The sequence below is a fragment of the Lytechinus variegatus genome, chromosome 7 (assembly GCF_018143015.1).
Source record: "Lytechinus variegatus isolate NC3 chromosome 7, Lvar_3.0, whole genome shotgun sequence".
Lineage (NCBI taxonomy): Eukaryota > Metazoa > Echinodermata > Echinoidea > Temnopleuroida > Toxopneustidae > Lytechinus > Lytechinus variegatus.
The window spans coordinates 35,482,571-35,500,414 of NC_054746.1; the positions used below are offsets into that span (position 1 = coordinate 35,482,571).

Sequence of the window (17,844 nt, forward strand, 5' to 3'; positions counted from 1 at the left end):
TGATGACATTTCAAAAACTTAACCTCAGGTTAAGATTTCGATGTTGATTCCTCCAACATGGTCTAAGTTCATTGACCCTAAATGACCTTTGACCTTGGTCATGTGACATGAAACTCTAATAGGATGTTCAGTAATACTTGATTAACCTTATGGCCAAGTTTTATTAACTAGGTCCATATACTTTCTAAGTTATGATGTCATTTCAAAAACTTAACCTCAGGTTAAGATTTGATGTTGACGCCGCCGCCGTCGGAAAAGCGGCGCCTATAGTCTCACTTTGCTTCGCAGGTGAGACAAAAATCAGGGTGCTACATAAGCACTTGCCCGATTGCCCGGGGCAAGTAAAAGTTAGAGTCTGGCAAGTGTTTTGAAGTAAAGACCAAAACTACTTGCCCGAATCAGGCAAGCAAAATTCTCACAGTAAAATGACCAAATTTAGGTCGATATGATATATTGACCCTAATTTTTGGTCATGGCAGGCAAAATCACTTTGGAAAAAGAAATGGAATAACAAAGCAGATCAGTTCATGTGAAAAGGGAGAAAATGATCAATGGTTTATAAAGCTGCAAAACTTTCTTTTGAAGAGGTAAAACTTTTTTTTTCAATGATTTTTGGGCAAGTATATTCCAACTATTTAAAAAATTTACTTGCCCGACTGGGCAAGTGCCTCTAAAAAGTTATGTAGCACGCTGAAAATAATGGCTGGCCAAAAGGCTCGAGATGTGGAGAGTGGTATTAATGACCAAATTTTTAACAAACATGGATAAAGGACCTTTTGGGACCAATATCTTCCTACACTCCAGTAAAACTGCTCCCATTCAATGGCTGCAAACCCTTCAGGAGGAAGATCAAAAAGACTCTTCAGGAAAATACAAGATACTGACCTTTTGTACAATAACTTCTTTCTTGAGAACTTTGATGGCAAAGAGTTCACCCGTCTTCTTCTCCCTGACTTGGATTACCTTGCCAAACGTTCCCTTTCCTAGGCATTTTAGCAGCTCAAAGTCATCCATTGTCTTAAAAAAAAGAATAAGAGGTAAAATGGCTTATCAACTAATAAGTAATTTTTTGAGATATGCCCTAAACATCACTATATTCAGTAACTGAATAATATTACAAATTTTGAATATATAATAGCTCTATAGCATATATCACCATAAATTGTTACATCAAGTGAAATAGATTGTCATACATGTATTTTCCATTGTACAAGAATCAAATTTACTATACCAATGATACAAAAATGTTCATTTTGTGCTAAATGAAGATCAATGATGTCTTGACAAATTAAAAAAAAATGATATATACATGTAAATATCCCAGTTATCAGATTCATGCTTTCCAACACACAATGCATGCATATGCTCTGTTCCCTAGGGATTTATACCAGAAAAACATACAGCACTCGTATTGCTCATTCAACGACAAAGACTCGCATTCTACTGGTTGGCAAATTTACATCAAAGTGAAGAGTAGCAAATACAGATCAATGGCTTGCCTAAGGAAACAAGTGGAATGCCTCTGGCAGTCACGCCTGCATTACGTGATTCAGCAGTGCTAACTTTGAAAACAACTAAAAAAGATGAACAATTATGCACAAAACACTTGTTATTCATACTAAGTTCACCGACCCTAAATGACCTTTGACCTTGACCGTGTGACCTGACACTCAAGCAAAAGTATTCATGCAAAATTAATTAAGACATTTCAGTAAATACCACAAGGTTAAAGTTCATTGACCCTGAATGACCTTTGACCGTGGTCATGTGACCTGAAAACTCATACAAGATCAGTGATATTTAATTACTCTTATGTCAAGTTTTCATGAAAGAGGTCCACATACGTTCTAAAGGCATGGTCACACCGCCCGAGCGTTGTTGGAGCGGTCGTGGAGAGGAGAGAAAAAAATCACCACTTGCTACCGTTCACCATCTTCGATTTGGATTGTTTTCTTTTGTTTTCGATTTATGTTTTCGATTTTTCCCCCAATTTTGTGAGCGAAATTCGGCCCTCTTTCCCTACCGCTCCACGACCGCTCCAACAACGCTCGGCGGTGTGACCATGCCTTAAGTTATGAAGACATTTCAAAAACTTAACCTTGGTTAAGATTTCAATGATGACAATGCCGCCGCCGCTGCTGCACCCACCCTCGCTGCTGCCATTGCCGTTGGAAAAGCAGAGCCTATAATCTCACTCTAATATAACAGATGGTTTAAGTCCAAGGCATCATCCACTGACCTCCAACACCTCTATGCTCAATGCAGCAAAATATACCTATTGTAATCCTCTATTAAAAGCTTTTGAATGTAACTGCCTTTGCGTGTGCCACAAGTCAACAAATTGTTATTGCTTTTAGGTAAAAATGCAAAGTCTAGGGCAAGGTTATTTTTTAAATGAAATGTAATGTCTGGGGCATGGTTCACTGCTTGTAAACATATCATTGGTATCATTTGCTTGTCAACATTGCTGGTATTCAATGACCTACTTTTTTATTATTTAAGATATGCATGTGCTATCAAGAAACATACCATCAAAAAAATAAACAAACAAGCGAACCCTGAGGGGAGGTGACTACATCTTTGCCAATCCCCCCAAATAGCTATATGCAGTCGACTTTGTTAAAATATTTGATTTTTTTCATAAAGATGCATAAAATTAGTAGGCAGCTCCTCTTGCTTGATCGAATAAATAATCATGTTGAATCTCTATCCATCAAAGGTCGATGATTTAACTTTTTGTGTTGATTTTCTTAAATTGATCTGGATGTAATCCCATTTTCCTGTAATACGAACTCTGGTTTGAATTACACTGTTTTATAGTTTCACAGTAGGTACGGGTGGCCAAATCTGGCAGAAGAAAGTAGATGATTGACCTGTCACCTAATTTTGTACTCAAACCGTTGCAAACTTGTTTGGAAATGATCGACACATATTTTTTCTACACCATTAAAGCACAAAAAAGACTACTGTAAACACTAGAAGCATACAGTGTAAATATTGCTTTGATGCTTTTAGCTTCCAATGATTTTAGTCAAGACTTAGATCATGATTAAAGTAAAGGCGCTGTCACACCTTGGCGTTTTAGACAGCGTATGCCCGACGTATGAGGAATTTGGCGAATACGCTGGCGTACGTCGAATACGTTACGGGTAAGTTTTTGCATACGTTAAGAGTACGCTAAAACACGCTGGTATACGTCGTCATACGGTGAGGTCATCGAAAAATTGTGTGCAAGCACAAAATTTTTCGACGTATGCCAGCGTATGGCTCATACGTCCCGCATACGCGGGCCATAAGTTGTAGGCAAGTTACGCGATCGTTGATACACGTTGACACACGTTACTCGTAAGTTACTCATAAGTCGATGTACGTCGAGATAATGTCCAGCGTACCCTAAAACTTACTTCTAACCTATGAGTAACGTGCTTTGAACGTATGTGTAACTTAACTCCAACGTATATTGACGTATGAAGACGTGCTCCGGACGACCACAAAACTTACTGAACGTGTTTATAACTTACAGCTGCCGTATAATGGCGTATTGACAACGTTTATCATGTTTATAGGAATTGGTATATAAAGGTGGGGTTCACAGGAGTTTTCTTCGGCATGGCGGTGGTGTTGATAGGTGATGTATCGTGCGGTTATGATTTGAATAGTCGAGCGGCAGCCTTTTTATAGGCTACGACACGTGTTCGTCAGCAATATGCTGCCGCGCGCTATGCGTAAGTTAGGCTATCGTAGGGCATAAGTTGTGTACGCCAGCTATACGCTAAGCATTCGTTGGAATACGTTACTTATAAATTAACGAAGCGTTCGATATAAGTTACTAATACGTTATGTATACGTCCAACTCGTTATGAATACGCTAAGTATACGCCCAGAGTTGAAAAAAAAAATCAAAGTTCAGCGTATGCCGACGTTTTAGAGAAATTTTGATACGTCGGGCATACGCTGTCTAAAACGCCAAGGTGTGACACCACCTTAGACGAGTGTTCATACAATGGGCACCTTTTACCTTGCAGTTATTATGTTTCACATCCTTCCATAAACACCCACCCCTGAAAAGGGAGATGTATACTTCAATACAGGATCAAACTTACCACTTTAAGTTTTGAAGCATCATCCACTGTTGAGTTGCTGTCATTTTTACCTCCATTTGCTTCATTCTTGGCCAGTTGATTCTGTTCCTGCTCCTGTTTGTGCAATGCATCTGCTACACCTTGTAATGCTTTTACCCAAGACTCCCTACATGAAAAGAAATAGGTGGGGATGAAGTGAGAAAGACAATCATTTATTGAGAGGGTCATGGGTTTGAATACCAGCCATGGTATTATTTCCTCTGGCAAGAAATTGATCAACATTGTGCTGCACTCAACCCATGGTAAAGACGAATAGATACCTGTAAGAATTCAATTCCTTGAAATGCTTGTGTGATGCATAAGGCTTTGCTGGGCTAAAGCCAGTGCAATGATATCAAAAGTAATTTAAAAGCACATAGAGATGTTGGGTGATTTGTGATAAAAAGTAAGCCTGAGTCGAATCGATTTTAAAATCGGTGTTCGATCGATGTCATCGAACACCGGTGCAGATTTTGCAAAATTGGTGCATCAAAAAAAATAATAAAAATACGTCGGCCAGCCGATTTGTTTGGATCACACAATCAATCATCAAAATATCAGTAATGTCCAACTTGACTACTACTTACTTGATTTCTATTGCCCCCCAAATGAAACCGATTGTGTAATTATGATGCCTATTCACCATTAATTTGAAGTTTATTTTGATCATACTTCGAGTCTTACTCGTCTGCTCGTGCTAAGATAATTTATGCACGATGAATTCATGAATGGAAGTCATAGCCGTCGATCGTGCATGCGCAGTACTGTTCTTTAGTCAAACCAGAAAATGGCCGGAAATTGACGCGATCAACGTAAAATAAATCTTGCTTTCATGAACAATATTAATATCATGACCACATTACATTATTTAATCGTTATATTTAACAATAATTTGCATATGATAATCATTAATATGAATTTAGAGCTTGATGTGAAACGTTTGTATTTCGTTTCAATTTTCAATGGCGGACATCTCATGACGATCGACTTGAGTCAAGAGAGTGCACTTGTCAAAAAAAAAAAAAAATTATCACATCAGGATTGATTCTCGAACATTGTCTACATGCAAAAACTCTTTTCAAGATCGTAATATAACCATATAATAACATTTTACATGACAAAACAGAGAAAATTGCGTTTGATAATTTTCCCATCAATCTGAAGCTAGTTTGTGCCCAACTTTGGGCTCTGATTTCATGAATGGAAAATATGTCATACGTCATCGAACACGCATGCGCATTGTGCTTCTTTTCTCTGAGCTAGCTCCTCGGAGACGTCCAAAGAAGGAATAACAAAAGAAATAATGCCAGTATTAATTCTTCCATATGAACATAACATACTTTGCTGACATCGTCAATATTCTTAGTATGACCATAAAATCTTGTTAAATCGTAATAATTTATATAAATTTAGGGCTCGATTCGAAACATTTGTATTTATTTTGATCGCATGCTCTTTTGTGTCCAAAAAAATTGGATTGTCATCATCAGGATTAATTCTCGAACATCGTCATAACTCATATTCCACAATCTTTCCTCACAATCGTTATATCAGCATTGAATAGCAATTCAAATGACCATCCAAAGAAAATTTCGTATTTATTCGCATAAATTTATTTGGAACTCATTTTGGAACCAACTACACTATCTCAGGCAAGTTATAGTGCTCTCCGTTGGTTGCACTTGTTTGCTGGCACTGACAAGCATGCCTGTCGTTTTGGGAGAGTGAGTGTACGGGGCTGGTGAATGCGAGTCTGGACTGCGAATGCTAGTTGACCGAAAATCATTTGGATCGACTCTGCGTGATTCATGTCTTTATTATTGTTTCACTTTAAACTTATATGTTGTCATCTGCAAATATCATTGTTGAAGATATTTTGGGAAGAATTCTGCATTGGTCCCCGGCCTTTAATTTTTGCGTGTTTTGTGGTCATGGAAAATACAAACGAACTTTGCTCTGTCATCTGCTTGTGCAACGCTCAACCCGGCTAACGCCAGCGCATACCGTCAGTGCGTAGTGCATGCATAGCGCATCGACGCGATGGCCAGAGCAAATTTTTCCCGCCTTCAATATTCGATGCATCGATGTTCGATCGAATTAAAGCTGTCGAACACCGGTTTTCAAAATAATCGATATGACTCAGGCTTGATTTTTTTTTTAAAGATTCAATTTGAAAATCAAACTTTAGCATATTCCTCACAAAATTGTACAAACTCGGTATTAAAGAAAAACACCAAAAAGGAAATTCTATTTGCATATTTGCAATAAAGACAGAGAGCATAAAATAAAATCCTGAAAAAAAATGCCTTCTGTAATTCAGATCATGATTTATGGCATGTCCAATGATCTAATGAAATTAATGAAATACAAAATAAGTTTTAAAATATCAAAGGTACTTTTAGATTTATATTTTTACACACTGTTCATTGCATATTCATAAAAAAAGCTTTCCAACCAAGGCTAATAAAGTTAATACATATAAACAAGCACCATAAGGATATACATGTAGTACCAGTTTGTTCTTATTTGTAAATAAGAGCAAATAAACAAGGCAAAAGCGATTTTGTGTCTCGCCCACTAATGAAAATAACCAAAAATATCGTGATCTGCGAGTGCACGCAAGAGAATTATATCAAAACTTCATTGTGAAATAACTGGGATGGAATAACAATTGTCATAAGAGCCTGCACGTAAACTTTAACCTGAAAATGACCTTTGACCTTACCATGTGACCTCCAACTGCAGCATAACATGCACGTCCCCCAAGTCCATCTACCATCTAAGTTTGGTTGAAAAGTGACTTACGGTTGCGGAGTTAGGTGTCATAAGAGACGGTGACCTAAAAATGACCTTTGACCTAACCATGTGACCTCCGACTGCAGCATAACATGCACATCCCCTAAGTCCATCTACCATCCAAGTTTGGTTGAAAACGACTTACGGTTGCGGAGTTAGGTGTCATAAGAGAGTCTTGCATGTAAACTTTAACGTTGACCTGAAAATGACCTTTGGCCTTACCATGTGACCTTAGACTGCAGCATAACAAGCAGGTCCCCCAAGTCTATCTACCATCCAAGTTTGGTTGAAAAGTGACTTACGGTTGCGGAGTTAGGTGTCATAAGAGAGTCTTGCATGTAAACTTTAACGTTGACCTGAAAATGACCTTTGACCTTACCATGTGACCTTAGACTGCAGCATAACAAGCAGGTCCCCCAAGTCCATCTACCATCCAAGTTTGGTTGAAAAGCAACTTACGGCTGTGGAGTTATGTGTCATTGGGTTTGTGATGGATGGACGACAGACGACGGACGGACGACATTTGGATCCCTAAGTCTCGCCTTCCCCTCTGGTGGGCGAGACAAAAAGTTTAAACGTTTACACCATAGTTTCAATTTTTTGAAGGGGGAGGGGTCCATGTTAGTTTTTTTTTTTAATCTTTCGAGTCATTTGACTATTGACATAGAAAGATATGATCATCATATTTTCTTAATATCAGGATTTATTAGGTAAGGTTTAAACCTTTGTTTAAATGCCCTCTGCGATTTCCATGTGTAATATACATTAGCCATGTAAACTGATATTTACATATGAGGAAAACACTTCAAATTGATGGATTGTTATGATTGACTATTTTCAGAGACAGGCTTTCTACCAGCCACCACACACACACATTAAGATTCCTATAAAAACAGCATTACAGTAATTTCCTGGTCATTTCTGAAAGTCAATTATTCACCAAGGACAGATGTTCTAATAAACTCAATAAAGCTTGTTTCACAAAGATATTAAAACTTTACACATGGGAGAATCGAAGGGATTTCCCCACCTGGAAGATAAACAAAGAAATGTAGTCTTACAGACCATTGTGATTCCGCGAATATGTTTCTATCTCTCACAGAAATGAAAAAAACATTTGTGATACCTAGTACTTCCTTATCAAACATAAAAATGTTATCGGTAATTTTTATCTTACAATAAGGTTCAGAGGTAAAAAATAAAAAGATAGTGTGCTAGATCAGAAGGAGCAGAGTAATGTGAAAACGTATAAAGTATATTATGTTCATCATCTTGTTCAGTGATTGAAAGAAAAGAAATGATCTCATTGAAAACCTAGTTGTTTTGTGTTATTTATCTGGTTACAAAATTGATAAAAATATCACATTATTCAACTGAATAACCATACTGATGAGGACAGTGCTTGAAAAAAGAAGGGGGCATTTCATCTCTGCGTACTTCAGAGTTGCCTTTGGCAATAGAGTGAATGGAAATATTTTTTAATAAAACATCTTTAAAACAACAGATAAATATAGACATGCAGTAAAAATAGTTGTTAGAATCAGTTAAGAAATACAGATTAGGGCAGTTAAGCCCCCCCCCCCCAAAAAAAAAAAACAAATAGGATGAAAAATAGTCAGCAGAAATTACCCTTGGGTTCCAGAGATGGGTTCCATATAAACATAATTGAAATACACGTAAATAGAAGCAGGAAAAATAGTTCAGACATGAGATATTATTATTTCCCCTGGTTAGAATACAAGCTTAAGGTATACATACAAGCAATCTTAATAGTCTGAATGGATCAACGGTACCTTTATTTACAGGAAACCCGGGAGCCTAGATTGGTGTATTGGCTAAACAAATCAATAATACACAGCACAGGTGTACTTGTTTTTGTCACTCACTGAAGGCCACCAGACACAACTTAAATTCACAAGCTTATTCCCGGTATGCAGGGGAAAGCCAAAATAGCTGCCAGGTAGAATGCCACCAAAGATTTGATTTGTCATAAAATTAGGTTTCATCATCTCATGTTTATATGAATACTGATAATTTAAAATTAGAATCGAATTGCCCAGATACACAGGTATAAATAATGTATTTATTGAGAAAAACAATGTTGTTTACCTTCCGTTTAATGCGTTTGCCCAAGTTTGGAGAGCACTGAAATACATCTTTTAAAATTAAATCTATTATTGCAAAGCAATGCTTCTAGGGTAGAAGCTTCAAATGTCAGTGAAGAAACCAAAATTGAATGGCTTACAACAGTGTAAAAATAGCATAACAATAAATTCCATATAAATAGTCATTATCATTTGGCAATTGCCAATTGAATGTTTCATAACTATCTGCAGTACTGAGAAGATGATACACAATGTAGAAGAAACACAGTATTTCAATTCCAACATGAACTAAAATACCCTTCATTCACAAATTAACTGAGTTTGTTATTCAAATGCAGTGACTTTGTTATCACTGTAAGCATAACATTATGAACAATGTGTTTTTAGGAATCTCATCTTAAAGGTATTGTTTAACTTTGTGAGCAGCCGATTTAAAAAATTCTCAAATAAACATGAAACATGTGTACAAGTGCACGTATTAGAACTAATAAACCCTGAAAACAACCATTATTGGGAATGAAAAGCTAAAACTACAAGGCAAACCCCAATTTTGTAAATAGGCGTCTTATAGACACCTAAATAGTACACATAAGTGTATGGGATGAAATTAAGATGGGCTATTCCACGGTTACTCACGTTACATTTGGAGACACCTTGACTCATACTTGGAGTTTTAACTCCATTATTATTGATAGGAACTAAACATCTCCTTATCACAACAAAGTACACAGTCTGACTATCCTTTGTATAAAAACAAAACTTGGGAAATTTTCTAATGCTCCTGGCAAATCTTTGGAATGTGTCGGTTACTCACGTTACATGATTTGGACATGCATAAAATGAAAAGTCGACATAAGTGAAAAGTCTCCTCATACAAGGCTTTTATGAAAGTTGATTATATCCACTTCAAAGAAGTATATTAGGGAGACAAACTTTGTATATAATTAAAAAAATAAAGAACACATGGTTTTCACTTGGGGTGCAGATAATATGGTTACTCACGTTACATTTTGTCCATGTATGGTTAACAACACACATGTCTTTAAAAATTCAATAATGTGTGTAAACTTCATTGCTAGGAACATCAAAAAGAGATTTTATACCCAAAATTGGAACAATTGGAGCTTTATTAGGGAGTAGGAGGGAAAAACATGATTTCGCTTACTAATTATGCATAAATTAGCATAATTGCTTAATACCAATTTGCATGAAATAAATTACTGTATAGTATTGAAGATTATGTCCAAGACAACCTGCGCGCAAATTTTTGGCTTGATCGTGCGGCCAATGGCCAAGATCTCAAGGGGGGTCTGGGAGGCTCCCCCACCCCCCCTCCCCCGGGCCATATCAACTCCCAAAATACCCCGGCCTAGATAGGGTTACAGGTAAGGGCATTCAATGTGTTGTTCGAATACTCTTTAAAGTATGGTTAATCGAAACCAAGTCTTCCTGAAGCACTCTCGCATTGTGAATACTTCTACTAATATTCAATTTTTTTTGTGATTGTATGACTATTGATATTTTGATGAACAAAGAGTCACATCAAAGCAGTGTACCCTCATTTTGCTTTTAATTAATCGAAAATAACTTCACAACTCACCATGAGACTTAAAACTTGACATCCCACAGAAAATGTTACCTAACTGAATAATTTTTACTGGTTACTCACATTACATGATGGTTACTCACGTTACAAAGTTACTCACGTTACAGTTTTTCTTCATCATTTTTATAAAAAATTATACTTTTTAATGATTTTGATAGTCATCACTGTGTCAAAGATTGTTTAAATGAAGAGAATTTAAAATCCCACCAATTAACTGACAAATTTTTCTCTCAGAAAACAAAGTCAGTTTTTCGGTTACTCACGTTACATCACCTGAGCAGGTTGCAATATTCATTTTTAAATGAGTACTACAAATTTACTTGGAAAGCTGTTGTGTATTTTAAGTAATTTGACTCTTCTAAACTTCAGAAATATATAAAGTGGTATGTTGTTGTATTAGCAAAATGGTAATAAGGCATATTTCATTTTTCACTGTTTTTCTTGTATTTTGGTACAGAATGGAAGACACAACTTTTGACCATTTTTTTCCAAAGTATACATATGAAAATAAACTTTTTATTTCTTGTTCCTGAAACTACCAGGTATGAAGTATTAAAAAATTCAAGAAATTATTGAATTTGAATTTTTAAGCTCATGTCCACCAACCTGTGGAATTGCCCAGATGGTGTTTCCCGTCACTTTATATTTCAATTTTTGAAGCACTAAATAATTATTTTCGAACGCAATTTTTTCTGGGCTTCATTTTTGTAACATATCACAGACACAGGTGACAAGTGTGACCTTCTAGCTCAGATTTTTAAAAAGTCAAACCAATGTTAACCTATCACTTTAACCATTACAGAGAGAGCCCCTATAAAAGAACATGCTCTTTTTGTATCAAATTCAGATCTTTGTACATGACAATACCTGAAAATTGGGGTGAAATAATGTACACTGTGCAGTCTCATTTACCCATTTTTGTGTGAAGCACATCTGATCACTAATAAAAACAAGTGGAATGCCTCTGGCAATCTCACCTGTTGACAAAAAAATCATCAACACGTACATAAGCCACTCTCCACCCAGGTGTAGAATGAATTTGGATACATGCACATTAAAAGGTGAAACAAAAAAATTAAATGGTTGATTAAAAAAATACAAGTAGGAAGCAAAAAGTAGAGCTGGAGTAACATCTATCAATTTTTTATCAAGTGATACTACGTCCAAGTCTTAATCCTTACAGAAAAAAAGATCAATGCCATCTCAAAGGGTAAATTTTCCTATTAGATTATTCTTTTCCATTCTGTAAAAATTTGTTCCCCTTAACCTAAGCGATACTGAAGGTATTAAAAACATCCAATATCATTATTTTCACACTGAAATTCATTTTCAAGAGGGACCTTACCAAAAGTCAGAGACATACCTTTGACAGGAGTTTTGTAAGAATCTCTTCAACGCTAATACTTAAATTCATTTCAAACAAGACAATAATGCAAAGTGGAAAATCTGCTGTAAAAGATGCAATGCTTTTGAATCCTGCTGTAAGGGAGCTATTACCCTTTTTACGCAGGATTTTCTTAACCCCGGACTATCGCTAACCCCGTACTATCCTTAACCCCGTACTATTTTTTTTCCTTTTCACACATGCCAAATTGTTATTGCTAACCCCGGATAAGGAATGCTTGCTTTTCACACACGAAACTCGCTAACCCCGAACTAGTGGTAGCTCATGCTTTAAATACATTTGTCGATCATTCGTAGTACAAGTACTTTACTCGTACACTTTTTACACACGCTAAAACTTCCTTAACCCCGTACTATAGGTGGGGCTAAATGGCAATTTAGCCCCACCTATAGTACGGGGTTAAGGTTAGCCCACTTTCGTTTTACACTAGCGATCTTAACCCCGTACTATCGCTCTTAGCACCGCAATTGCTCGGATAACCCTCCTTTTTTGCAGGGCCAAATAATCCCGTACTAAAGGTGGGGTTAGCCCACTTTGCAAAAATGCTATGTAAAAAGAAAGTGGGTTAAGCTTAACCTCGTACTATAGGTGGGGCTAAATGGCAATTTAGCCCCACCTATAGTACGGGGTTAAGCAAATTTTAGCGTGTGTAAAAAGGGTATATGTGTCTTTGCAGCAAATTTCTGCCTTCCCTGTAATTTTATTCATGATGGATGTGAGGATAAGCGATGAAAGATGTTTGCGCAATTCCTGCGAAAGTAAGATATGGCTCTGACTATTGGCGAGGTGCATTATTCATCAATCATCTTCGCCAGTAAACTTTTAGTTCTTGCTACTCCTCTCGAATGCCTTTCACTGCATCATTCATTGGCTTACTTGTTATTCCAGCGGTTGATAGCAGCAACAAGTTTCGCTGACCAGCAACGCTTGCGCTTGCACGAGGGAGCCCTCCAGAATACGCTGCCAAACATTGCTCCTTCCAAACTTCTATGTGCTCCAGACAAGATCTTGGACCTTCTTTCCAAATTCATACAATACCACACTTTGATGATGATGCCCACTCCAAACAATAGCAATGTATTCCAATGTATTTTCCAGTGATGTACAGTATTTGTTCCACAGTGTTTTCAACAAATCAGCTGGGCATGACTCACAACTGAAGGCAAAATAAATTTGTCAGACTTGAAGCTACATGTATACAGGTTATATCCAAATATCTTTGATTAGATTTGCTTTCCTTTGAACTCTGTCATGAAAATAGATGGCTTTTCTGGGCCATAACGATAAATATCCTGAGATTTTGGTCTACAGGCATATATTTACATTCCCTTGATAGTTCTGACACACAAAAAAAAGGCATAGGGTGAAAATGACTTGAAAAACACAGATACAAACAAGGAAACTGGAGCAGAAGAGAGGAAAAAAACAATACTAAATCATAATCGGTGAATAGACTTTGATTTCATTGTTTTGATGTAAACACGTTTACTGTACAGCAAAGGTCAGGTGACAAACAGCAGTGTTTGACGACGTAAAAACAATAACCTGATCTGAGCGATCTAACATCCAACCCAGCAATAAGCCACCAATCTTGTTTTGATCATGCACAAAAAACGAACAACATCCATCTCCAGGTCCATATAAGGCATGACCTTCCATGTATCGCGTTACTTAAAAGGCCTGCCACTTTGCAAGCAGCAAGCAAGGGAACATAATTAGTGAGCATGGAAGACGGGTTGCTTTGATCACCTCCAACCAAACAAATATTTGCCTGGAAAAATTATGATGAATCCATGCAATACTCAGGCAACACTTCCATAAACATGTTTTCAAATACAGCTCATTCGCTTCTACACACGCTGGACATAAATTATGCAGTTTCCCTCTGTCTGGTGTGTTACAATAATACCTGTGTTGTACATAGACAAGGTGGAGCCGAATTAACAAATTATGCGCACGCCATGTTTACAGAATATCAAGAGAGTTTCTTCAAAATGCATCATACTGGATGTTATTGCTTCAGTGATATCCTTTATTTGTCATATTTGTGTCTTTTTCAGGCAAGACGAAAATGTTATAATCATCTCTGGCGCCAGAATCGTTGGACCAAAGTCAATCTGTTGATCGCACCACATTAATGAAAAACAAATTAATGTCACTGATGCACCAAATGTAATTAGAATAATTTCAAATGAAAAACAATACCTAGAAATAGAAGCACATGATACAAATATAAATCTAGATGGATTCTTTTACTGGAGTTGCAATAAACGGCTTAGCCCTTGCAGATCGATGTTATATTTTGATACAAATTTGATTGTAAAATCTAATGAAAGTATCCATCACAATATCATACAATAGCTAAAAAATCTACAATTATTATCTAAACTAAAGTAATAAAAGTTCACACCTGTACTAACATGAATCAAGGTCTTGTAGGTTGCAAGAAAACCTATACCAAAATAGGTGGAAATGACAAAAATCATGAAAAAGATGGATGCCAGAAATACATTTATATATTAATTTTTTTTTCTTGATTCATGACCATTTGATTATAAACATACATGTTCCCTTTTTCTGACACAAGCCTTGGTTTTTAAAGGTTTCCAAATCATTTAGTTGTTACAAACAATGATATGTATATTCTTATCATTGAAATAATTTCATATCTTAAAACCTTTTTAAGGCTTTTGGGTGGCGTGTGCACACAGCAATACAGTTGAGCAAGTTCCCCCTCCCTATACATGGCATATCAAAAAAAAGTTTACACTTTGAAAAAGCCCTTGGAATTAAAAAATATACATGTGGGTAGTTTTTTCACTTATAATCTTAGGTTCGGGTCTCATCTATCCAATGAAAGTAAAAGTCTTGACAGAATGTTACACTTGAGTGAGCACTGTCCATTTTTGTAAAGCTTGCAGAAATCTGTTTGCGCAGAAATGCTAGTTTTCACGCTGTGTCAAGGGGAAAGGGCGAAATCAAATTTACCCTGCGAAACATTTCTCACACATTTCCCTTGCACTTTTAGTCAATTGAAATAAAACAGATACATTCAAGCATTTTTAAACAATTTTGCCACCCAAATTGAAATTTCAACACTAAGTAAGCACAACCTTTAGCCTTTTTGTGCCAGCTGGATCTGAGACATAACTAAACCTGAACAAAAGTTTATATCAGACATCTCCAGCATTTTTTCACTAAGTTTTTATCATTTAAAGTGGGTTTACATTTCATTTTTATTTAATACTTGTTTCTCCACACCTTTTCCAAGCTTGACAATGATTAACAAAATGAAAATCAAGCCTAAGCCATTTCATGTAAATCACAGCTCAGTGTAAAGCAAATATCATCACAATGGCCTCGTTGTGTGGGGGAGTGGGGTGGGGCGCAATGCACTCTTCAAAGTGTTTTGGGCAAGGAAACAAGTTAAAAAGGTAAAAAATATCTTCAAATCAATTTTACTAGCTAAATTAAACGTGCTCTTCATGATTAAGGTCTACTTTTATTCGCATAACTATTTCAAAGTTCTGTGCAAATAATTATTCACTAACTTTTCAAAGGTAAGTGGTGCTCACTCAAGCGGAAATATTTGTTGACAGTTATGTCATCATTTGCTTAAATGGATCTGTACCAATGTTAAAATGTGGAAAAACCTTCAAAATATTACAAATGTATAATTTTACAGGATTTTTCCTAAGTGCAAACTTTTTTTTGATACGCACTGTATATAAGCACAAGTTTTGCAGTTATCACATCTAAAGTTAAAATATTCTTTACAAGAACAAGCAATTCACAAACTGCTATACACTGACCTTACAAACCTTTGACCTTTAACTTTGTGACTGTATGATCCACTTAGATCATTTCCTCCAGAATGCAAAACAAATAGCAGATTTGACTTTGATTTGTCAAGAGGTTTTTATATCAATGAAATGTCAGACATTGCAATGTACCACAAGATTTCACTATTGCTCAAGACTCAAGAAAGATGAGAAACTGGTCACAATGTTTTTACAAATGAATACACTAACAAAATCCAATACATCTTGAGTCTGCTTTAAATCATTCAATAGAAAAAAAATTATAACTTGTTGGGAGTTCGGCATTTCTATGTACAAAGCCTATGGAAAGCACAGAATTTAGTTACAGGTAAAGTTGTTATTTCTACCCAATAATTCATTTTTTCACCCAGTCCGCATCCACCATTTCATGAAAGGGATATTAATTCAAATGTTTTCATCCATACCTTTCTTCACTTGAAGATACAGAAAATGTTCTCTCAATGAGGGTAGTCCACTGGAAACAGCGAACTTTGAATGTGTTTGGGGCAGGCTTCTCTGTCTTCAAGATTTGACACTCTGCATGAAATAAGCAAGAAAATTCAAAATAAGTGTTGAATAACATAATAATCATCTGTTCCCCTGAATTTATAATAATAATAATATTCTGCATTTATATAGTGCTTGATACATCAGAACGACGTCTCTAAGCGCTTTACAGACATATTATTACCCCGGTCATCGGATCCTTGCATGCCCGCATACAATGTATGCACCTTCTCCACTCCCTGGGGACCATTCCAACAAGAGTTCCAAGACTTCATTGCAAGGCATACGACATATAGGCTTTCACATCCTACCGGGTACCCATTTAACACCTGGGTCGAGAGTGGCAAAGTGTGGATTAACACCTTGCCAAAGGACGCTAGGCTATGGTGGGATTCGAACACACGACCCTCTGATTACAAGGCAAGAGTCAGAACCGCTACACCACAGCGCTTCCACTTATAAATATGTGTGACAGTGATATGTCAGGGCACCACGCAAACAAAAATCGGGGAAAGGGGCAATTTTCTCATAAATAAGAGAAAAGGGTTATGCTCCTTATTTTCATGCTAGGTCAGTCTGTATTTACCTGCAAATTGAATATTCCTTCAGTATGAGCATGTTTCATAGGGTTAATATATGGTAAGAACATGAAAATATGTGAATATTATTTTTACAAATGAAAAATTTGTACTGTGGATGGTTGAAATGATATACATGTAGCCGAGCGTCTCCCTTTATTATTATTATTATTATTATAAAGTCTTATTTATCCAGGGTAGCCTCATCAGTGACGTACACTGTTCTCCCAGAGGGCCCTGCTACATTTAAACACATACAAAAGAAAAAAACAAAGGACAACAAATTAGAATGATACAAACAGAATAAAGTTTAGCGAATTGTGTCTTAAAACCTGGAATAAGATCTTCGGTTTCTCCAATAAGATGAAACAAATGATTGCAAGGTTTCCGCCCTTCTTACTGTAGATGGAATATTATTCCACAGAATTGAACCGTGTACTGAAATCCTTTTCTTTCCCTTCTCTGTTTTACACTTTTGTATTATGATCCCATTACTATCCCCCCTGTTTCTGGAAAAAGGTAAAATATAAATCAACCTGAAATTATATTTGTAGATACCTGGTAAGCATTTCAGCAAAATTTTCATCTGACAACTTTCTCTGATTTTGATTTGCTGAAAACTGAAGTGCACTGTTACTATGGTAAATGTCAGAAAAAAACAAGACTTGACAGATAAAATGCTCCCTAGGACACTCCACTGTATTTAGCCTCGGCTGACTCAAGAGGTTCTAAGGGGAAAGGATGACCTTAAACTTGCTTTTTTTTTCAGCCAACAAATTCACATATTTGATTTAAAAACTTATTACACAACTGAGTATATGAATATAAGAACAACCCAAGTTGATCTCTTGAGCAAATTTACATTAACAAGGGGTATCGTTGCTATACATGAGCCATCTTATGTG

The 17,844-nt window shown here is 36.4% G+C and overlaps 1 protein-coding gene across 2 annotated transcripts in view; it reads right to left on the reverse strand.

Annotated features, from left to right (window-relative positions):
* Nucleotides 1-17,844, reverse strand: part of LOC121419129 (RAC-gamma serine/threonine-protein kinase-like) — a 103,258-nt gene that overhangs the window by 12,545 nt on the left and 72,869 nt on the right. The window contains exons 5-7 of one of the 2 annotated variants that reach the window (XM_041613449.1): nt 16,280-16,391; nt 4,104-4,248; nt 886-1,017 (exon numbers count right to left, since the gene is read on the reverse strand). In XM_041613449.1, the coding sequence (XP_041469383.1) occupies nt 886-1,017; nt 4,104-4,248; nt 16,280-16,391 (389 nt within the window). Of the gene's footprint in view, nt 1-885; nt 1,018-4,103; nt 4,249-12,909; nt 13,182-16,279; nt 16,392-17,844 lie in introns of those variants that run through there. The other variant, XM_041613450.1, reaches the window with a different exon arrangement.